Source organism: Physella acuta, unplaced genomic scaffold (assembly GCF_028476545.2).
Source record: "Physella acuta isolate Inbredline_101_S28 unplaced genomic scaffold, ASM2847654v3 ptg000079l, whole genome shotgun sequence".
Taxonomy (NCBI): domain Eukaryota; kingdom Metazoa; phylum Mollusca; class Gastropoda; family Physidae; genus Physella; species Physella acuta.
Genome location: NW_026731599.1, coordinates 1,329,109 through 1,348,195, shown reverse-complemented (window position 1 = coordinate 1,348,195; position 19,087 = coordinate 1,329,109). Strand labels below are relative to the sequence as shown.

Here is a 19,087-nt window from a genome sequence, read left to right as displayed (position 1 = left end):
TATATATATATATATATATATATATATATACTATTTTTAAAAAATCATGGATTGTTTTAACTTATAGGAACATTTGACACCGATATTTACAAAACTGCTAATTTAAAAAGCAGTCAATTATGTTCAGAGTTTCTTTCAGGCATCTCTTCGGGGGGGGGGGGGGTGGTGGCATTGCCGCCCCCCGAACGAAATGGAATTTATATAGAAAATATATACTTTTGACAGTGTCCGCTCCCCCCACCCCCACCCCCGGAAATTGTTGTCCGCCCATCCCCCCAAGTGCACCCCGGAGAAAAAAAAATCTGGAAGAAACACTGAGGACGACATCCCGCGGCTGTTGGTGAGGGAAGTAAAGCCTGGATAGAGCATACGGATGAGTAAGCGACCAACATGCAGTGTTTCAAACCAACACCTTCGTGAGACTGATTCAGTCCACCATTTGCTAGTTTGCTGGAATTGACCTCCCTGGCTAATGGGAGTCAAACTCAGCCGGTATATCCGTGTCACGATAGTTATTGAACAGTCATTCACGAATTTATATTGGGCGTGAGAAAGCTGGAAATGCAGACTAACATTGAACAAATATAAATATCCATGAGAATATTATAATGTCGTTATAAAGCAGACGATAAAGACTTTTGGCACTTGTTTGCATGCAGACGCGAAAAGAAAAAAGAGAATTTCAAACCACTCTATGTAAGAAATTATTGATAACATACAGAGGTTAAACTAGGCCCAAATAAAACTAGTAAGCACAGCATAAGCGTAAAAAAACTATACCTCCAACCTCTTAGGTGTCATCCATTTTAAGGCATACAAGAAAGTTGAATTTCCACAGTCGCCCTTTAAAGAACGCCATCCCTGGCGTGTTTCTGTCTAGGCCTAATTTAGGCCTAAATGTCGGTTACCTTATTATAGGGCCTTTTTGCCGCGACATAACTGCCCTTTGAGTAGGGTTAAAATAACACGGGTATTGCCGTATTTGTTTTTAGGCCTACATTGTTTATGCAGTTTTGTTTTTGTTATAAACAATACAGAGTATAATTCAATGATTGTGATGTCTACATAGCCCTCCCCACCTCCACCTATACGCCGTCCGCACTTTTCCACAATTGTCTAAAGTTTTAGATCCATAAGTTGATGATTTCTTATATTCTTGCTATAAATCTGTCTTGACGCCAACGAAATTACAAGCTAATTAATTAGGCCACCTAACTGTTTGTGGCATATTTTGATTTTTTTTTAAAATTAAAAGCTTTGAGTTTACAATAGGGCGTAGAACGCACGACTGCTGACCCAAAAGTCCTGAGCTCTAAACCCAGGTTCATATCCAAGAACACCAAACACAGATGGGTACCTAGATCAATCTAAAATTTTAAAACTACTAAAGGAAGCTAGGCATAAATCAAGAACTGATCAGAGTGTCTCATTTGCTGAGAACAACTAAATATGTGAACCTAATATTCCCTATGCTCACTAGGTCCTGATGGGCAACAAAGATATTAATCTAAGGAGTTTTAATCCAAATAACTAGATCTGGATATCCTGTAACTAAAAAAAATTATATCCAAAACATCATTTCTAATGACAAAAATGTAAAGCATCTTTCATGCATTTCTTAGTAGTGTAGTGGGTAAGCAAAAACGGCCAGGTAGTTTTTCATTGATTGTTAAGGCTGGTCAATAATGTTGCTTGTCTGGATGCTTGCTAGTGAGACCGAATTCAGCATGTAGACCCTATGCCTAACATTTATATAATTTTATGTTTGTTACCACCTTGCTACACAATCTGACGCTATCTGACTAAATTACTTTCAAGTGTGTGCATTTTTCACAAGGCGTCAATCATAGACTCATGTGTCAGAACTCGACCGCTATTTTAACTAAAGTGTGTGCTCGAATATTAAAGCATTGGCTTTTATAGTGAAAAAAATCTAAAAAAAAAAAACAATTTAGCTTTAAAGGGAAATCTACTATCATTTAATAAGGAAATTTGGGGGCCCCTAAAAATCGGGGGCCCCTGGCTGCAGCCCTCTCAGCACCCCCCTTAATCCGCCACTGCCCGTATTGAGTATTCTATGTTCATATTTTCGTATTTAGTCTATATATATATATATATATATATATATATATATATATATATATATATATATATATATATGGGGCCCAAAAAATTTTTTTTGCGGGGTGGCACTTTTTTTCTAGTTCCGCCACTGCCGATTAATTAGGTCAAGACACACATCCGACTCGTATGATTTGCGATCGGATTTTGTCAGTGCGATAGAGCTATCGGCCTATGACCAGTGTTTCTTCCAGACTTTTTTCTCCGGGGGGAGGGGGGACACTTGATATTTTCGGGGGAGGGCCAGTGTTTCTTCCAGACTTTTTTCCCCGGGGGGGGGGGGGGGGGGGCACTTGAAATTTTCGGGGAGGGCGGACACTGGTAAAAGTATATGTTTTCGATATAAATTCCAATTCGTTCGGGGTGGGGGGGGGGGAGACTTTCTACGCCACCTATACAAAGTCCCGGCGCCCTAGGCAAACTTATAAAAACGCCCCCCCCCCACCCCGAAATTTTATTTTCTGATGAACGCTGTTAAACCGCAATCGACTTTAATGTTTTTATACCGTATATAGAAAAGCATCGAATCGCGTCCTGCCGGGGGCGCCACCCCTGCGAATTTGAAATTTATTTTTTCGCAGGAACCTCCCCATTAATATTCTTAACAACTTCCCAAATTTTCATGGCACTTGGATGAACGGTGTCGAACTGCATACGACTTTTAATTTTTATATACTGAATATTGAGAAAAATCGCACCTTCTACTTTTTAGTTAGTGCACTATTACATAAAAGCTTGTTATTAAAAGGTTTTTTATTGTTATTTTTTTTTGCTTTGTTTTTTCGGTGTTCTTTAAACGGATTGTAAAATTAGAGAATGTGGGAAAGGCTATCTCTGCGGACGCGATTGTTGTTCAGTGATGATTCTAATTACACCGTGGGTTGGGTGATGAGGGCAAATGGCGTGGACATTTCTGGAAGCATTTTGATACTCGGCCGTTTGTTTCATAAAGCCATTTGATAAAGCGTTTGTGTTTGCATTGTGTTTTTGTTTTCATTTGTGTTTGCGTTTGTTTTCCCTTTGCGTTTAGTTTTGTTCTGTTGCCAAGTTGGTACATCTAAAAAAAAAAGATTCACCTTGGCGAAGCATAGGTATTCAGCTCGTCATAACATGTCGAGCTAAAATTGAAAGTGGTCGGACAAATATGCGCAATATGGATTAACTTGCCAAAGTAAGAGAACACTTCCTTAAGCTGGCATAAATTTTATTGTAGGCCTACACATTGTATGTAAGCGGAAAAAAAAAAGGAAAACTAGGTCATGGGGTTTAAATTTGCATTGTTATTTAAAAACTTTATCTGCAAAGTTTTGTAAACAAATATTTATCGATCACGGAGTTCCTGAACAGCCAATCAATATTTGTTTTACGAAAGTGAAACATCCGGTTATAACTTATTAGGCTTGATGAAAATAAATAGAAACAAATTATTTTCCAGTTCTCTGGAATTGTAACTTTTATAACAGTGATTATAAAAATAAAAATTTCTGAATTCATTTTAGGCTTAAGTTTTTATTTTATTTTTACATGAACACAATACAAACATGAACACAAGACAAACATGGACATGAACACAAGACAAACATGAACACCTGTGGCATTAGGGACATTCAGTATCCTAATGTCACCTGCAGACTCATGGTTGTAGAACTCCGAAAAGTACTGGGTCGACTTTGTTATATTTAAATTTACGCTTGTTCTTCAGTTAAGACATTTTCCATTACAACAATGTTTATAAATATGTGTGTATTATATATAAATCTTGCAGGTAAAGTAAAACTAAATCAATGCAGGTTTAAGATTTAAATGTTTTATTGTACATGCGCATAGGTTATATTTATGTTTAATTATAAAAGAGGAGCCTTAATGAGAACGTAAAGTAAAATAGTAGCTTTAAAAAAAGACAACAGCTTATTATTTACCAAGAGCTTAACAAGAGAAAATCTCAACTTTATGGCTGGGGCTAAATACATGAGAGCAACTTAATCACCGTCTGCATTTCTGACTGACCCCGTCAACATAAGGAAAGAAGTCAACTTTTCTGACAACCCCGTCAACATTAGGAAAGAAGTCAACTTTTCTGAAGACCCAGTCAACATAAGGAAAGAAGTCAACTTTTCTGAAGACCCAGTCAACATAAGGAAAGAAGTCAACTTTTCTGAAGACCCAGTCAACATAAGGAAAGAAGTCAACTTTTCTGAAGACCCAGTCAACATAAGGAAAGAAGTCAACTTTTCTGAAGACCCCGTCAACATAAGGAAAGAAGTCAACTTTTCTGAAGACCCAGTCAACATAAGGAAAGAAGTCAACTTTTCTGACTGACCCTGTCAACATAAGGAAAGAAGTCAACTTTTCTGACTGACCCCGTCAACATAAGGAAAGAAGTCAACTTTTCTGACGACCCCATCAACATAAGGAAAGAAGTCAACTTTTCGGACAACCCCGTCAACATAAGGAGAGAAGTCAACTTTTCTGACAACGCCGTCAACATAAGGAGAGAAGTCAACTTTTCTGAAGACCCCGTCAACATAAGGAGAGAAGTCAACTTTTCTGACAACCCCGTCAACATAAGGATAGAAGTCAACTTTTCGGAAGACCCCATCAACATTAGGAAAAAAGTCAACTTTTCTGACGACCCCATCAACATAAGGAGAGAAGTCAACTTTTCTGAAGACCCCGTCAACATAAGGAGAGAAGTCAACTTTTCTGACGACCCCGTCAACATAAGGAGAGAAGTCAACTTTTCTGACGACCCCGTCAACATAAGGAGAGAAGTCAACTTTTCTGACGACCCCGTCAACATAAGGAGAGAAGTCAACTTTTCTGAAGACCCCGTCAACATAAGGAGAAAAGTCAACTTTTCTGACGACCCCGTCAACATAAGGAGAGAAGTCAACTTTTCTGACGACCCCGTCAACATAAGGAGAGAAGTCAACTTTTCTGAAGACCCCGTCAACATAAGAAAAGAAGTCAAGCAACAAGTCCCAAGTTTGAATCACTTTTATTGAAAGCTCTACATCTTAAATACAAAAATGTACACTACAGATTTTTTCGCATCAACTGTGGACATACTCAGGACACATCACATTCAACTTGACATACTTGCTTCTAGTTAGATACAAAACTTGACAAACTTGCCACTAGTTAGATACAAAACTTGACATACTTGCCACTAGTTAGATACAAAACTTGACATACTTGCCACTAGTTAGATACAAAACTTGACATACTTGCCACTAGTTAGATACAAAAATTACAATACTCAAAATGATAAAAACAAAACCAGTTGAAAATGTTTCACTTTCTCAAATAAAAAATGTGAGTGGAGAATATGGACACTGCTACTTGTCTTATGGATGTATACAACAGACTTGAGTAAAAATTTGTTCTGAAAAAATTTTCAGACAATTCCAGTACCAGGAGCCTCGACTCACGAGTCACGCTGTAGCAGTTGTATCAGGATGCTAAATTTTCTACCACACCTACAGCAACCACATACCAACCTCAGCACTATGGCATGCAACTACATCGACCACACAACTAGATCAACTACAACAACCACATACCTACAGCAACCTACCACACACCTACAACAACCACACACCTACAACAACCACACACCTACAGCAACCACATACCAACATCAGCACTATGGCATGCAACTACATCGACCACACAACTAGATCAACTACAACAACCACACACCTACAGCAACCACACACCTACAACAACCACACACCTACAACAACCACACACCTACAACAACCACACACCTACAACAACCACACCTACAGCAACCACACACCTACAACAACCACACACCTACAGCAACCACACACCTACAACAACCACACACCTACAACAACCACACACCTACAACAACCACACACCTACAGCAACCACACACCTACAGCAACCACACAACTACAACAACCACACCTACAACAACCACACAACTACAACAACCACACCTACAGCAACCACACACCTACAGCAACCACACACCTACAGCAACCACACAACTACAACAACCACACCTACAACAACCACACAACTACAACAACCACACCTACAACAACCACACACCTACAACAACCACACACCTACAGCAACCACACACCTACAACAACCACACCTACAGCAACCACACACCTACAGCAACCACACACCTACAGCAACCACACAACTACAACAACCACACCTACAACAACCACACAACTACAACAACCACACCTACAACAACCACACACCTACAACAACCACACACCTACAGCAACCACACACCTACAACAACCACACACCTACAGCAACCACACACCTACAGCAACCACACAACTACAACAACCACACACCTACAGCAACCACATACCAACATCAGCACTATGGCATACAACTACATCGACCACACAACTAGATCAACTACAACAACCACACACCTACAGCAACCACATACCAACTTCAGCACTACAGCATACAACTACATCGACCACACAACTAGATCAACTACAACAACCACACACCTACAACAACCACATACCAACATCAGCACTATGGCATGCAACTACATCGACCACACAACTAGATCAACTACAACAACCACACACCTACAACAACCACACACCTACAGCAACCACATACCAACATCAGCACTATGGCATACAACTACATCGACCACACAACTAGATCAACTACAACAACCACACACCTACAGCAACCACATACCAACTTCAGCACTACAGCATACAACTACATCGACCACACAACTAGATCAACTACAACAACCACACACCTACAACAACCACATACCAACATCAGCACTATGGCATGCAACTACATCGACCACACAACTAGATCAACTACAACAACCACACACCTACAACAACCACACACCTACAGCAACCACATACCAACATCAGCACTATGGCATACAACTACATCGACCACACAACTAGATCAACTACAACAACCACACACCTACAGCAACCACATACCAACTTCAGCACTACAGCATACAACTACATCGACCACACAACTAGATCAACTACAACAACCACACACCTACAACAACCACATACCAACATCAGCACTACAGCATACAACTACATCGACCACACAACTAGATCAACTACAACAACCACACACCTACACCAACCACACAACTATAACAACCACACCTACAACAACCACACACCTACAGCAACCACACACCTACAGCAACCACACACCTACAACAACCACACACATACAACCACACACCTACAACAACCACACACCTACAGCAACCACACACCTACAACAACCACACACCTACACCAACCACACACCTACAGCAACCACACCTACAACAACCACACACCTACAACAACCACACACCTACACCAACCACACACCTACAGCAACCACACACCTACAACAACCACACACCTACAACAACCACACCTACAGCAACCACACCTACAACAACCACACACCTACAACAACCACACACCTACAACAACCACACACCTACAGCAACCACATACCAACATCAGCACTATGGCATACAACTACATCGACCACACAACTAGATCAACTACAACAACCACACACCTATAGCAACCACATACCAACTTCAGCACTATAGCATACAACTACATCGACCACACAACTAGATCAACTACAACAACCACACACCTACAACAACCACATACCAACATCAGCACTACAGCATACAACTACATCGACCACACAACTAGATCAACTACAACAACCACACACCTACAACAACCACATACCAACATCAGCACTACAGCATACAACTACATCGACCACACTACTAGATCAACTACAACAACCACACACCTACAGCAACCACACACCTACAGCAACCACACACCTACAGCAACCACACACCTACAACAACCACACACCAACAACAACCACACCAACAACAACCACACACCTACAACAACCACACACCTACAACAACCACACACCTACAGCAACCACATACCAACATCAGCACTATGGCATACAACTACATCGACCACACAACTAGATCAACTACAACAACCACACACCTACAGCAACCACACACCTACAGCAACCACACACCTACAACAACCACACACCTACAGCAACCACACACCTACAACAACCACACACCTACAGCAACCACACACCTACAGCAACCACACCTACAACAACCACACACCTACAACAACCACACACCTACAACAACCACACCTACAACCACACACCTACAGCAACCACACACCTACAACAACCACACACCTACAACAACCACACACCTACAACAACCACACACCTACAACAACCACATACCAACATCAGCACTACAGCATACAACTACATCGACCACACAACTAGATCAACTACAACAACCACACACCTACAACAACCACATACCAACATCAGCACTACAGCATACAACTACATCGACCACACAACTAGATCAACTACAACAACCACACACCTACAGCAACCACACACCTACAACAACCACACACCTACAGCAACCACACACCTACAACAACCACACCTACAACCACACACCTACAGCAACCACACACCTACAACAACCACACACCTACAACAACCACACACCTACAACAACCACACACCTACAACAACCACACACCTACACCAACCACACAACTATAACAACCACACCTACAACAACCACACACCTACAGCAACCACACACCTACAGCAACCACACACCTACAACAACCACACACCTACAGCAACCACACACCTACAGCAACCACACCTACAACAACCACACACCTACAGCAACCACACACCTACAGCAACCACACACCTACAGCAACCACACCTACAACAACCACACACCTACAACAACCACACACCTACAGCAACCACACACCTACAGCAACCACACCTACAACAACCACACACCTACAACAACCACACACCTACAACAACCACACACCTACAACCACACACCTACAACAACCACACCTACAACAACCACACACCTACAACAACCACACACCTACAACAACCACACACCTACAACAACCACACCTACAGCAACCACACCTACAACAACCACACACCTACAACAACCACACACCTACAACAACCACACCTACAACAACCACACACCTACAACCACACACCTACAACCACACACCTACAACAACCACACACCTACAACAACCACACACCTACAACAACCACATACCTACAACAACCACACACCTACAACAACCACACCTACAGCAACCACACACCTACAACAACCACACACCTACAGCAACCACACACCTACAACAACCACACACCTACAACAACCACACACCTACAACAACCACACACCTACAACAACCACACACCTACAGCAACCACACACCTACAACCACACACCTACAGCAACCACACAACTATAACAACCACACCTATAACAACCACACACCTACAACAACCACACCTACAGCAACCACATACCAACCTCAGCACTATGGCATGCAACTACATCGACCACACAACTAGATCAACTACAACAACCACACACCTACAACCACACACCTACAACCACACACCTACAACAACCACACACCTACAACAACCACACACCTACAACAACCACACACCTACAGCAACCACACACCTACAACAACCACACACCTACAACAACCACACACCTACAACAACCACACACCTACAACAACCACACACCTACAACAACCACACCTACAGCAACCACACACCTACAACAACCACACACCTACAACAACCACACACCTACAACAACCACACACCTACACCAACCACACAACTATAACAACCACACCTACAACAACCACACACCTACAGCAACCACACACCTACAGCAACCACACACCTACAACAACCACACACCTACAACAACCACACACCTACAACAACCACACACCTACAACAACCACACACCTACAACAACCACACACCTACAACAACCACACACCTACAACAACCACACCTACAACCACACACCTACAGCAACCACACACCTACAACAACCACACACCTACAACAACCACACACCTACAACAACCACACACCTACAACAACCACATACCTACAACAACCACACAACTATAACAACCACACCTACAACAACCACACACCTACAGCAACCACACACCTACAGCAACCACACACCTACAACAACCACACACCTACAACAACCACACACCTACAACAACCACACACCTACAACAACCACACACCTACAACAACCACACCTACAACCACACACCTACAACAACCACACACCTACAACAACCACACACCTACAACAACCACACACCTACAACAACCACACACCTACAACAACCACACCTACAACCACACACCTACAGCAACCACACACCTACAGCAACCACACACCTACAACAACCACACCTACAGCAACCACACACCTACAACAACCACACCTACAGCAACCACACACCTACAGCAACCACACACCTACAACAACCACACACCTACAGCAACCACACAACTACAACAACCACACACCTACAACAACCACACACCTACAGCAACCACACACCTACAGAGACAGGCCTTACACCAATGCCAGCAATAAATAACAAGAGGAGTGTGTACAGTAAGTGTGTACTGGCCAGTGTGTACAGCAAGTGTGTACTGGCCAGTGTGTACAGCAAGTTGTACTGGCCAGTGTGTACAGCAAGTTGTACTGGCCAGTGTGTACAGCAAGTGTGTACTGGCCAGTGTGTATAGCAAGTGTGTACTGGCCAGTGTGTACTGGCCAGTGTGTACTGGCCAGTGTGTACTGGCCAGTGTGTACAGCAAGTGTGTACTGGCCAGTGTGTACAGCAAGTGTGTACTGGCCAGTGCTGGGACAGTCAGTGCCTTCAGTCTCATCTGTATCAGCTGAGGTCATGTTACTTTAGCTGACTGCAGTAGTGTGAGGTAATGTTACTTTAGCTGACTGCAGTAGTGTGAGGTAATGTTACTTTAGCTGAGAGCTGACTGCAGTAGTGTGAGGTAATGTTACTTTAGCTGAGAGCTGACTGCAGTAGTGTGAGGTAATGTTACTTTAGCTGAGAGCTGACTGCAGTAGTGTGAGGTAATGTTACTTTAGCTGACTGCAGTAGTGTGAGGTCATGTTACTTTAGCTGAGAGCTGACTGCAGTAGTGTGAGGTAATGTTACTTTAGCTGAGAGCTGACTGCAGTAGTGTAAGGTAATGTTACTTTAGCTGACTGCAGTAGTGTGAGGTAATGTTACTTTAGCGTACTGCAGTAGGGTGGGGTAATGTTACTTTAGCTGAGAGCTGACTGCAGTAGTGTGAGGTAATGTTACTTTAGCTGAGAGCTGACTGCAGTAGTGTGAGGTAATGTTACTTTAGCTGAGTGCTGACTGCAGTAGTGTGAGGTAATGTTACTTTAGCTGAGAGCTGACTGCAGTAATGTGAGGTAATGTTACTTTAGCTGAGAGCTGACTGCAGTAGTGTGAGGTAATGTTACTTTAGCTGAGAGCTGACTGCAGTAATGTGAGGTAATGATCGAGCGTTGTCCTGGCATCAAACTGCTCACTCAGGCCAATCATGTTGATGTTGGCCTTCCTGTAGCTGTACAGGATCTCCAGGTCTTGAAATGATTTGACAGCAGACTTCAAGTTCATCATGGCGGAGCTTTCAGCTGGAACAGGCAGTACATGGGGTCACTTTGTACCTAGTAGGTACATGGGGTCACTTTGTATCTAGTAGGTACATGGGGTCACTTTGTACCTAGTAGGTACATGGGGTCACTTTGTATCTAGTAGGTACATGGGGTCACTTTGTACCTAGTAGGTACATGGGGTCACTTTGTATCTAGTAGGTACATGGGGTCACTTTGTACCTAGTAGGTACATGGGGTCACTTTGTATCTAGTAGGTACATGGGGTCACTTTGTACCTAGTAGGTACATGGGGTCACTTTGTATCTAGTAGGTACATGGGGTCACTTTGTATCTAGTAGGTACATGGGGTCACTTTGTATCTAGTAGGTACATGGGGTCACTTTGTATCTAGTAGGTACATGGGGTCACTTTGTATCTAGTAGGTACATGGGGTCACTTTGTACCTAGTAGGTACATGGGGTCACTTTGTATCTAGTAGGTACATGGGGTCACTTTGTATCTAGTAGGTACATGGGCTCACTTTGTATCTAGTAGGTACATGGGGTCACTTTGTATCTAGTAGGTACATGGGGTCACTTTGTACCTAGTAGGTACATGGGGTCACTTTGTATCTAGTAGTAGGTACATGGGGTCACTTTGTACCTAGTAGGTACATGGGGTCACTTTGTGTCTAGTAGGTACATGGGGTCACTTTGTATCTAGTAGGTACATGGGGTCACTTTGTACCTAGTAGGTACATGGGGTCACTTTGTATCTAGTAGGTACATGGGGTCACTTTGTATCTAGTAGGTACATGGGGTCACTTTGTATCTAGTAGGTACATGGGGTCACTTTGTATCTAGTAGGTACATGGGGTCACTTTGTATCTAGTAGGTACATGGGGTCACTTTGTATCTAGTAGGTACATGGGGTCACTTTGTATCTAGTAGGTACATGGGGTCACTTTGTATCTAGTAGGTACATGGGGTCACTTTGTATCTAGTAGGTACATGGGGTCACTTTGTATCTAGTAGGTACATGGGGTCACTTTGTATCTAGTAGGTACATGGGGTCACTTTGTATCTAGTAGGTACATGAGGTCACTTTGTATCTAGTAGGTACATGGGCTCACTTTGTATCTAGTAGGTACATGGGGTCACTTTGTATCTAGTAGGTACATGGGGTCACTTTGTATCTAGTAGGTACATGGGGTCACTTTGTATCTAGTAGGTACATGGGGTCACTTTGTATCTAGTAGGTACATGGGGTCACTTTGTATCTAGTAGGTACATGGGGTCACTTTGTACCTAGTAGGTACATGGGGTCACTTTGTACCTAGTCAGTCACGCGGGCATTAGGCAGATAAAAAGTACTTACAGTCATGTGCTAATGCTTATACTTACAGTAATGTGCTAATACTTACAGTAATGTGCTAATGATAGTACTTACAGTCATGTGCTAGTACTTACAGTAATGTGTTAACGCTAATACTTACAGTAATGTGCTAACGCTAGTACTTACAGTAATGTGCTAATGATAGTACTTACAGTCATGTGCTAGTACTTACAGTAATGTGCTAACGCTAGTACTTACAGTAATGTGCTAATGCTAGTACTTACAGTAATGTGCTAATGCTAGTACTTACAGTAATGTGCTAATGCTAGTACTTACAGTAATGTGCTAATGCTAGTACTTACAGTAATGTGCTAATGCTAGTACTTACAGTAATGTGCTAATGCTAGTACTTACAGTAATGTGCTAATGCTAGTACTTACAGTAATGTGCTAATGCTAGTACTTACAGTAATGTGCTAATGCTAATACTTACAGTAATGTGCTAACGCTAGTACTTACAGTAATGTGCTAATCCTTCATCAACCCTCTGTCTGGCACTTTCTCCAACATTCATCAAGAAATCTTCTTCTGTTAACAAACCACCAGTAAACAAGTTATCTCCATGGCAACGCTATCAATATGTTTATGGCTTACACCATATATATAAATCTCACTACCATTTTTTAAACCATTTCCAAATTTAGTAATTGACCCAATTTTATTGCAAGGTATATCCATCATGTGGCAAGGTCAAAAGTATTTAAACACAGAGGTTTGAAATGTCTCATGGTTTCCCATGTTTGTTTTAGTCTTGTCTTTATATTAATAATTTTGAAAACTTTTCTTTTTATAGCTGTAATGTTCTTTAGTATGTCTTATTCTAATGATGCTTTTTAATTTGCTTAGTACAAAGCTATTTCAATGAGCTTGATTAGACTATTTAAAGATAAGTCATGGAAGTGGTTTGAATGGTTGATGCAATTTTAATTTGTCTATACAACACTGTGTGTTAGTTGCTGTAGAATAAAACTGCTATAGTAGATCTGAACCACACCTGGCCTATAAACACCTGTACCACACCTGTACTATAAACACCTGTACCACACCTGGCCTGTAAACACCTGTACTTACCTATACTATAAACACCTGTACCACACCTGGCTATAAACACCTGTACCACACCTGTACTATAAACACCTGTACCACACCTGGCCTGTAAACACCTGTACCACACCTGGCCTGTAAACACCTGTACCACACCTGGCCTGTAAACACCTGTACCACACCTGGCCTATAAACACCTGTACCACACCTGGCCTGTAAACACCTGTACCACACCTGGCCTATAAACACCTGTACCACACCTGGCCTGTAAACACCTGTACCACACCTGGCCTATAAACACCTGTACCACACCTGTACTATAAACACCTGTACCACACCTGGCCTGTAAACACCTGGCCTGTAAACACCTGTACTTACCTGGCTATAAACACCTGTACTTACCTGGCTATAAACACCTGTACCACACCTGTACTATAAACACCTGTACCACACCTGGCCTATAAACACCTGTACCACACCTGGCCTGTAAACACCTGGCCTGTAAACACCTGTACCACAACTGCCTATAAACACCTGTACCACACCTGGCCTGTAAACACCTGGCCTGTAAACACCTGTACCACAACTGCCTATAAACACCTGTACCACACCTGGCCTGTAAACACCTGGCCTGTAAACACCTGTACCACAACTGCCTATAAACACCTGTACCACACCTGGCCTATAAACACCTGTACTTACCTGGCTGCTCTGAGAGCAACTCTGTCAGTGAGTATTTGGCAACCACCAGGTGTGACTCAAGTGCAGGGCCTAGAACTGTCACCAGGAACAAGAGACGCTCCCTCACATCTGCTCTGTCTACATTCACCTGAGGGGTCAGAGTTGAATCAAGGAGTACCTCTGAATATTTATATATATATATATATATATATATATATATATATATATATATATATATATATAAATATATAAATAAATATATAAATGAATCTATAATAATAGTTTCGCTGTCTGTGTATCTGACAAGAACGCTCTGTCTGACAAGAACGCTCTAGAGAAAACACAAGCAATTTAAAAACATGCACAGTAATTCGAAAAACGAAATATGACGTCGACACATTTAGCGTAGAGTAGAACATAATCTCAAACCAGAGAGTGCACACAGTAATGTAATGACGTCATTGATTCTCGCGTAAACATTGAAAAAAAGGAAATGTTGTCTAATCTAAATGGTTTGCGTGAAGAGTTTCTTGCATACAATTCTTCGGGTAGGGGCGAAGCCCCACCCCCCGCGTAAGAACGTCTGAGCCCCCCCCCCCCTCCCCAACTCAAAAGAAATTTCCTCATCGATACTCTATAATAAAATTACCGCCTAATTAATGTGTCTAATCTAAAAAGTGGTTTTCTTGCAATGGGACGGTAGACATGTTTTTTTTTGGGGCGGGGGGGGGGGTGGAGGGGTGGGGGGGGTGTGTGGGGGGGGGGGGGGGGTGTGTGGGGGTGGGGTGGGGAGGGGGGTGGGGGGTGGAGGGGTGGGTGGTGTGTGGAGGGGTGGGGGGGGGGTGTGGGGGGGGTGGTGTGTGGGGGTGGGGAGGGGGGTGGGGAGTGGGGTGGGGGGTGGTGTGTGGGGGGGTGGGTTGGTTTCAGTGTTTCTTTCAGACTTTTTCCTCCCCAGAGAGGGGTGGGGGTACTTGAAATTTTCTGGGGCGGGGGTAGAATTTTCTGGGAGGGGGCGGACACTGGAAAAAGTATATAATTATATTTCGTTGAATGGGACGGTAGACATGTTTTTTTTGGGGGTGGGGGGGGTGGTGGGTGGGGTGGGGGTGGGGGGTGGTGTGTGTGGGGGGTGTGGGGGGTGGGTTGGTTTTAGTTTAGAGAAAAGAGACAGCACTATCAACCTAGCGCCCGGTGTATCCTTCCTCAACGGGCCATTTTTCTCGTATATAAATAAATATATAAAGAAATATAAAGAAAAAATATATAAATAAATACATATGCATAAATATAAAAATAAATAAATACATATGACTCAATGTTTCTCTCTAATGACTCCCCATGACTCACCTGAAGAGTCTGCTGGTGAGTGAATGACTCACTGACCTCCTCGTCATCCACATCCATACACAGAGCCAGCCTGTCAGACCAGCGTCTGTCTTTACCAGCAAACAGCAGACTGTCATTCTAAGTGACAGACAACACAAGACTGTCATTCTAAGCTAACTTAGACTAGCTAGCCGACTAGCTAGACACAGACAACTTGGACTAGCTAGCCACAGACAACTTGGACTAGCTAGCCACAGACAACTTGGACTAGCTAGCCGACTAGCTAGACACAGACAACTTGGACTAGCTAGCCACAGACAACTTGGACTAGCTAGCCACAGACAACTTGGACTAGCTAGACACAGACAACTTGGACTAGCTAGACACAGACAACTTGGACTAGCTAGCCGCAGACAATATGGACTAGCTAGCCGCAGACAACTTGGACTAGCTAGCCGACTAGCTAGACACAGACAACTTGGACTAGCTAGCCACAGACAACTTGGACTAGCTAGACACAGACAACTTGGACTAGCTAGCCGCAGACAATATGGACTAACTAGCCACAGACAACCTGGACTAGCTAGACACAGACAACTTGGACTAGCTAGACACAGACAACCTGGACTAGCTAGACACAGACAACTTGGACTAGCTAGACACAGACAACTTGGACTAGCTAGACACAGACAACCTGGACTAGCTAGACACAGACAACTTGGTCTAGCTAGACACAGACAACTTGGTCTAGCTAGACACAGACAACTTGGACTAGCTAGACACAGACAACTTGGTCTAGCTAGACACAGACAACTTGGACTAGCTAGCCGCAGCTAGTATGACATTAAAAAAACCTCACATTGCTGTCAGTTTCTGTTGATAAAATCTCCTTGGAAATAAAAGCTTCCACCATGTCATGCAGCGCAGCGTTGACAGTCTGGCAAGGCTGAAAGGACAGACATTTTGACTTACTGACACAAATGACAACTTTTTGACAGACAGTCACAGATGACAACATTTAGACAGACAGTCACAGATGACAACATTTTGACTTACTGACACAAATGACAACATTTTGACTGACAGTCACAGATGACAACATTTTGACAGACAGTCACAGATGACAACATTTAGACAGACAGTCACAGATGACAACATTTTGACAGACAGTCACAGATGACAACATTTAGACAGACAGTCACAGATGACAACATTTTGACAGACAGTCACAGATGACAACATTTAGACAGACAGTCACAGATGACAACATTTTGACAGACAGTCACAGATGACAACATTTAGACAGACAGTCACAGATGACAACATTTTGACTGACTGACATAGATGACAACATTTTGACTGACTGACACAGATGACAACATTTTGACAGACATTCACAGATGACAACATTTAGACAGACATCACAGATGACAACATTTTGACTGACACAGATGACAACATTTTGACAGACATTCACAGATGACAACATTTTGACAGACATCACAGATGAGAACATTTTGACTGACACAGATGACAACATTTAGACAGACATCACAGATGACAACATTTTGACTGACACAGATGACAACATTTAGACAGACATCACAGATGACAACATTTTGACTGACACAGATGACAACATTTAGACAGACATCACAGATGACAACATTTTGACTGACACAGATGACAACATTTTGACAGACATCACAGATGAGAACATTTTGACTGACACAGATGACAACATTTAGACAGACATCACAGATGAGAACATTTTGACTGACACAGATGACAACATTTAGACAGACATCACAGATGAGAACATTTTGACTGACACAGATGACAACATTTAGACAGACATCACAGATGAGAACATTTTGACTGACACAGATGACAACATTTAGACAGACATCACAGATGAGAACATTTTGACTGACACAGATGACAACATTTAGACAGACAGTCACAGATGACAACATTTAGACAGACAGTCACAGATGACAACATTTAGACAGACAGTCACAGATGACATCATTTAGACAGACAGTCACAGATGACAACATTTAGACAGACAGTCACGGATGACAACATTTAGACAGACAGTCACAGATGACAACATTTAGACAGACAGTCACAGATGACAACATTTAGACAGACAGTCACAGATGACAACATTTAGACAGACAGTCACGGATGACAACATTTAGACAGACAGTCACAGATGACAACATTTAGACAGACAGTCACAGATGACAACATTTAGACAGACAGTCACAGATGACAACATTTAGACAGACAGTCACGGATGACAACATTTAGACAGTCACAGATGACAACATTTAGACAGACAGTCACAGATGACAACATTTAGACAGACAGTCACAGATGACAACATTTAGACAGTCACAGATGACAACATTTAGACAGACAGTCACAGATGACAACATTTAGACAGTCACAGATGACAACATTTAGACAGACAGTCACAGATGACAACATTTAGACAGACAGTCACAGATGACAACATTTAGACAGACAGTCACAGATGACAACATTTAGACAGTCACAGATGACAACATTTAGACAGACATCACAGATGACAACATTTTGACAGACATCACAGATGAGAACATTTTGACTGACACAGACGACAACATTTAGACAGACAGTCACAGATGACAACATTTAGACAGACAGTCACAGATGACAACATTTAGACAGACAGTCACAGATGACATCATTTAGACAGACAGTCACAGATGACAACATTTAGACAGACAGTCACGGATGACAACATTTAGACAGACAGTCACAGATGACAACATTTAGACAGACAGTCACAGATGACAACATTTAGACAGACAGTCACAGATGACAACATTTAGACAGA

General features: G+C 42.5%; 1 protein-coding gene and 1 long non-coding RNA gene across 9 annotated transcripts in view; both read right to left on the bottom strand.

Annotated features, from left to right (window-relative positions):
* Window positions 1-5,627: 5,627 nt before the first annotated feature.
* On the bottom strand, window positions 5,628-8,208 carry LOC131955788 (uncharacterized). 4 transcript variants are annotated; one of them, XR_009388891.1, is made up of 5 exons: window positions 8,094-8,208; window positions 7,624-7,959; window positions 6,471-7,260; window positions 5,723-5,823; window positions 5,648-5,667 (listed from the first exon to the last, which is right to left on the bottom strand). It is a non-coding gene; the product is annotated as an uncharacterized LOC131955788 (long non-coding RNA). The 4 variants fall into 4 exon arrangements; XR_009388890.1 differs by having other exon boundaries at window positions 5,628-5,823; XR_009388892.1 differs by lacking the exons at window positions 5,648-5,667; window positions 5,723-5,823 and having other exon boundaries at window positions 5,922-6,638; window positions 6,740-7,260; window positions 8,094-8,207.
* Window positions 8,209-10,365: 2,157 nt separating this feature from the next.
* The window catches only part of LOC131955321 (glycerol-3-phosphate acyltransferase 1, mitochondrial), a 47,505-nt gene continuing 38,783 nt past the window's right edge, over window positions 10,366-19,087 (bottom strand). For 3 of the 5 annotated variants that reach the window (XM_059319423.1, XM_059319415.1, XM_059319435.1), the window contains 5 exons: window positions 17,060-17,146; window positions 16,222-16,338; window positions 14,896-15,022; window positions 13,609-13,677; window positions 10,547-11,794 (listed from right to left, as the gene is read on the bottom strand). In XM_059319423.1, coding sequence (XP_059175406.1) covers window positions 11,622-11,794; window positions 13,609-13,677; window positions 14,896-15,022; window positions 16,222-16,338; window positions 17,060-17,146 — 573 coding nt within the window. In that variant the 3' untranslated portion in view covers window positions 10,547-11,621. Of the gene's footprint in view, window positions 10,419-10,546; window positions 11,795-13,608; window positions 13,678-14,895; window positions 15,023-16,221; window positions 16,339-17,059; window positions 17,147-19,087 lie in introns of those variants that run through there. The other 2 variants (XR_009388830.1, XM_059319444.1) reach the window with 2 other exon arrangements.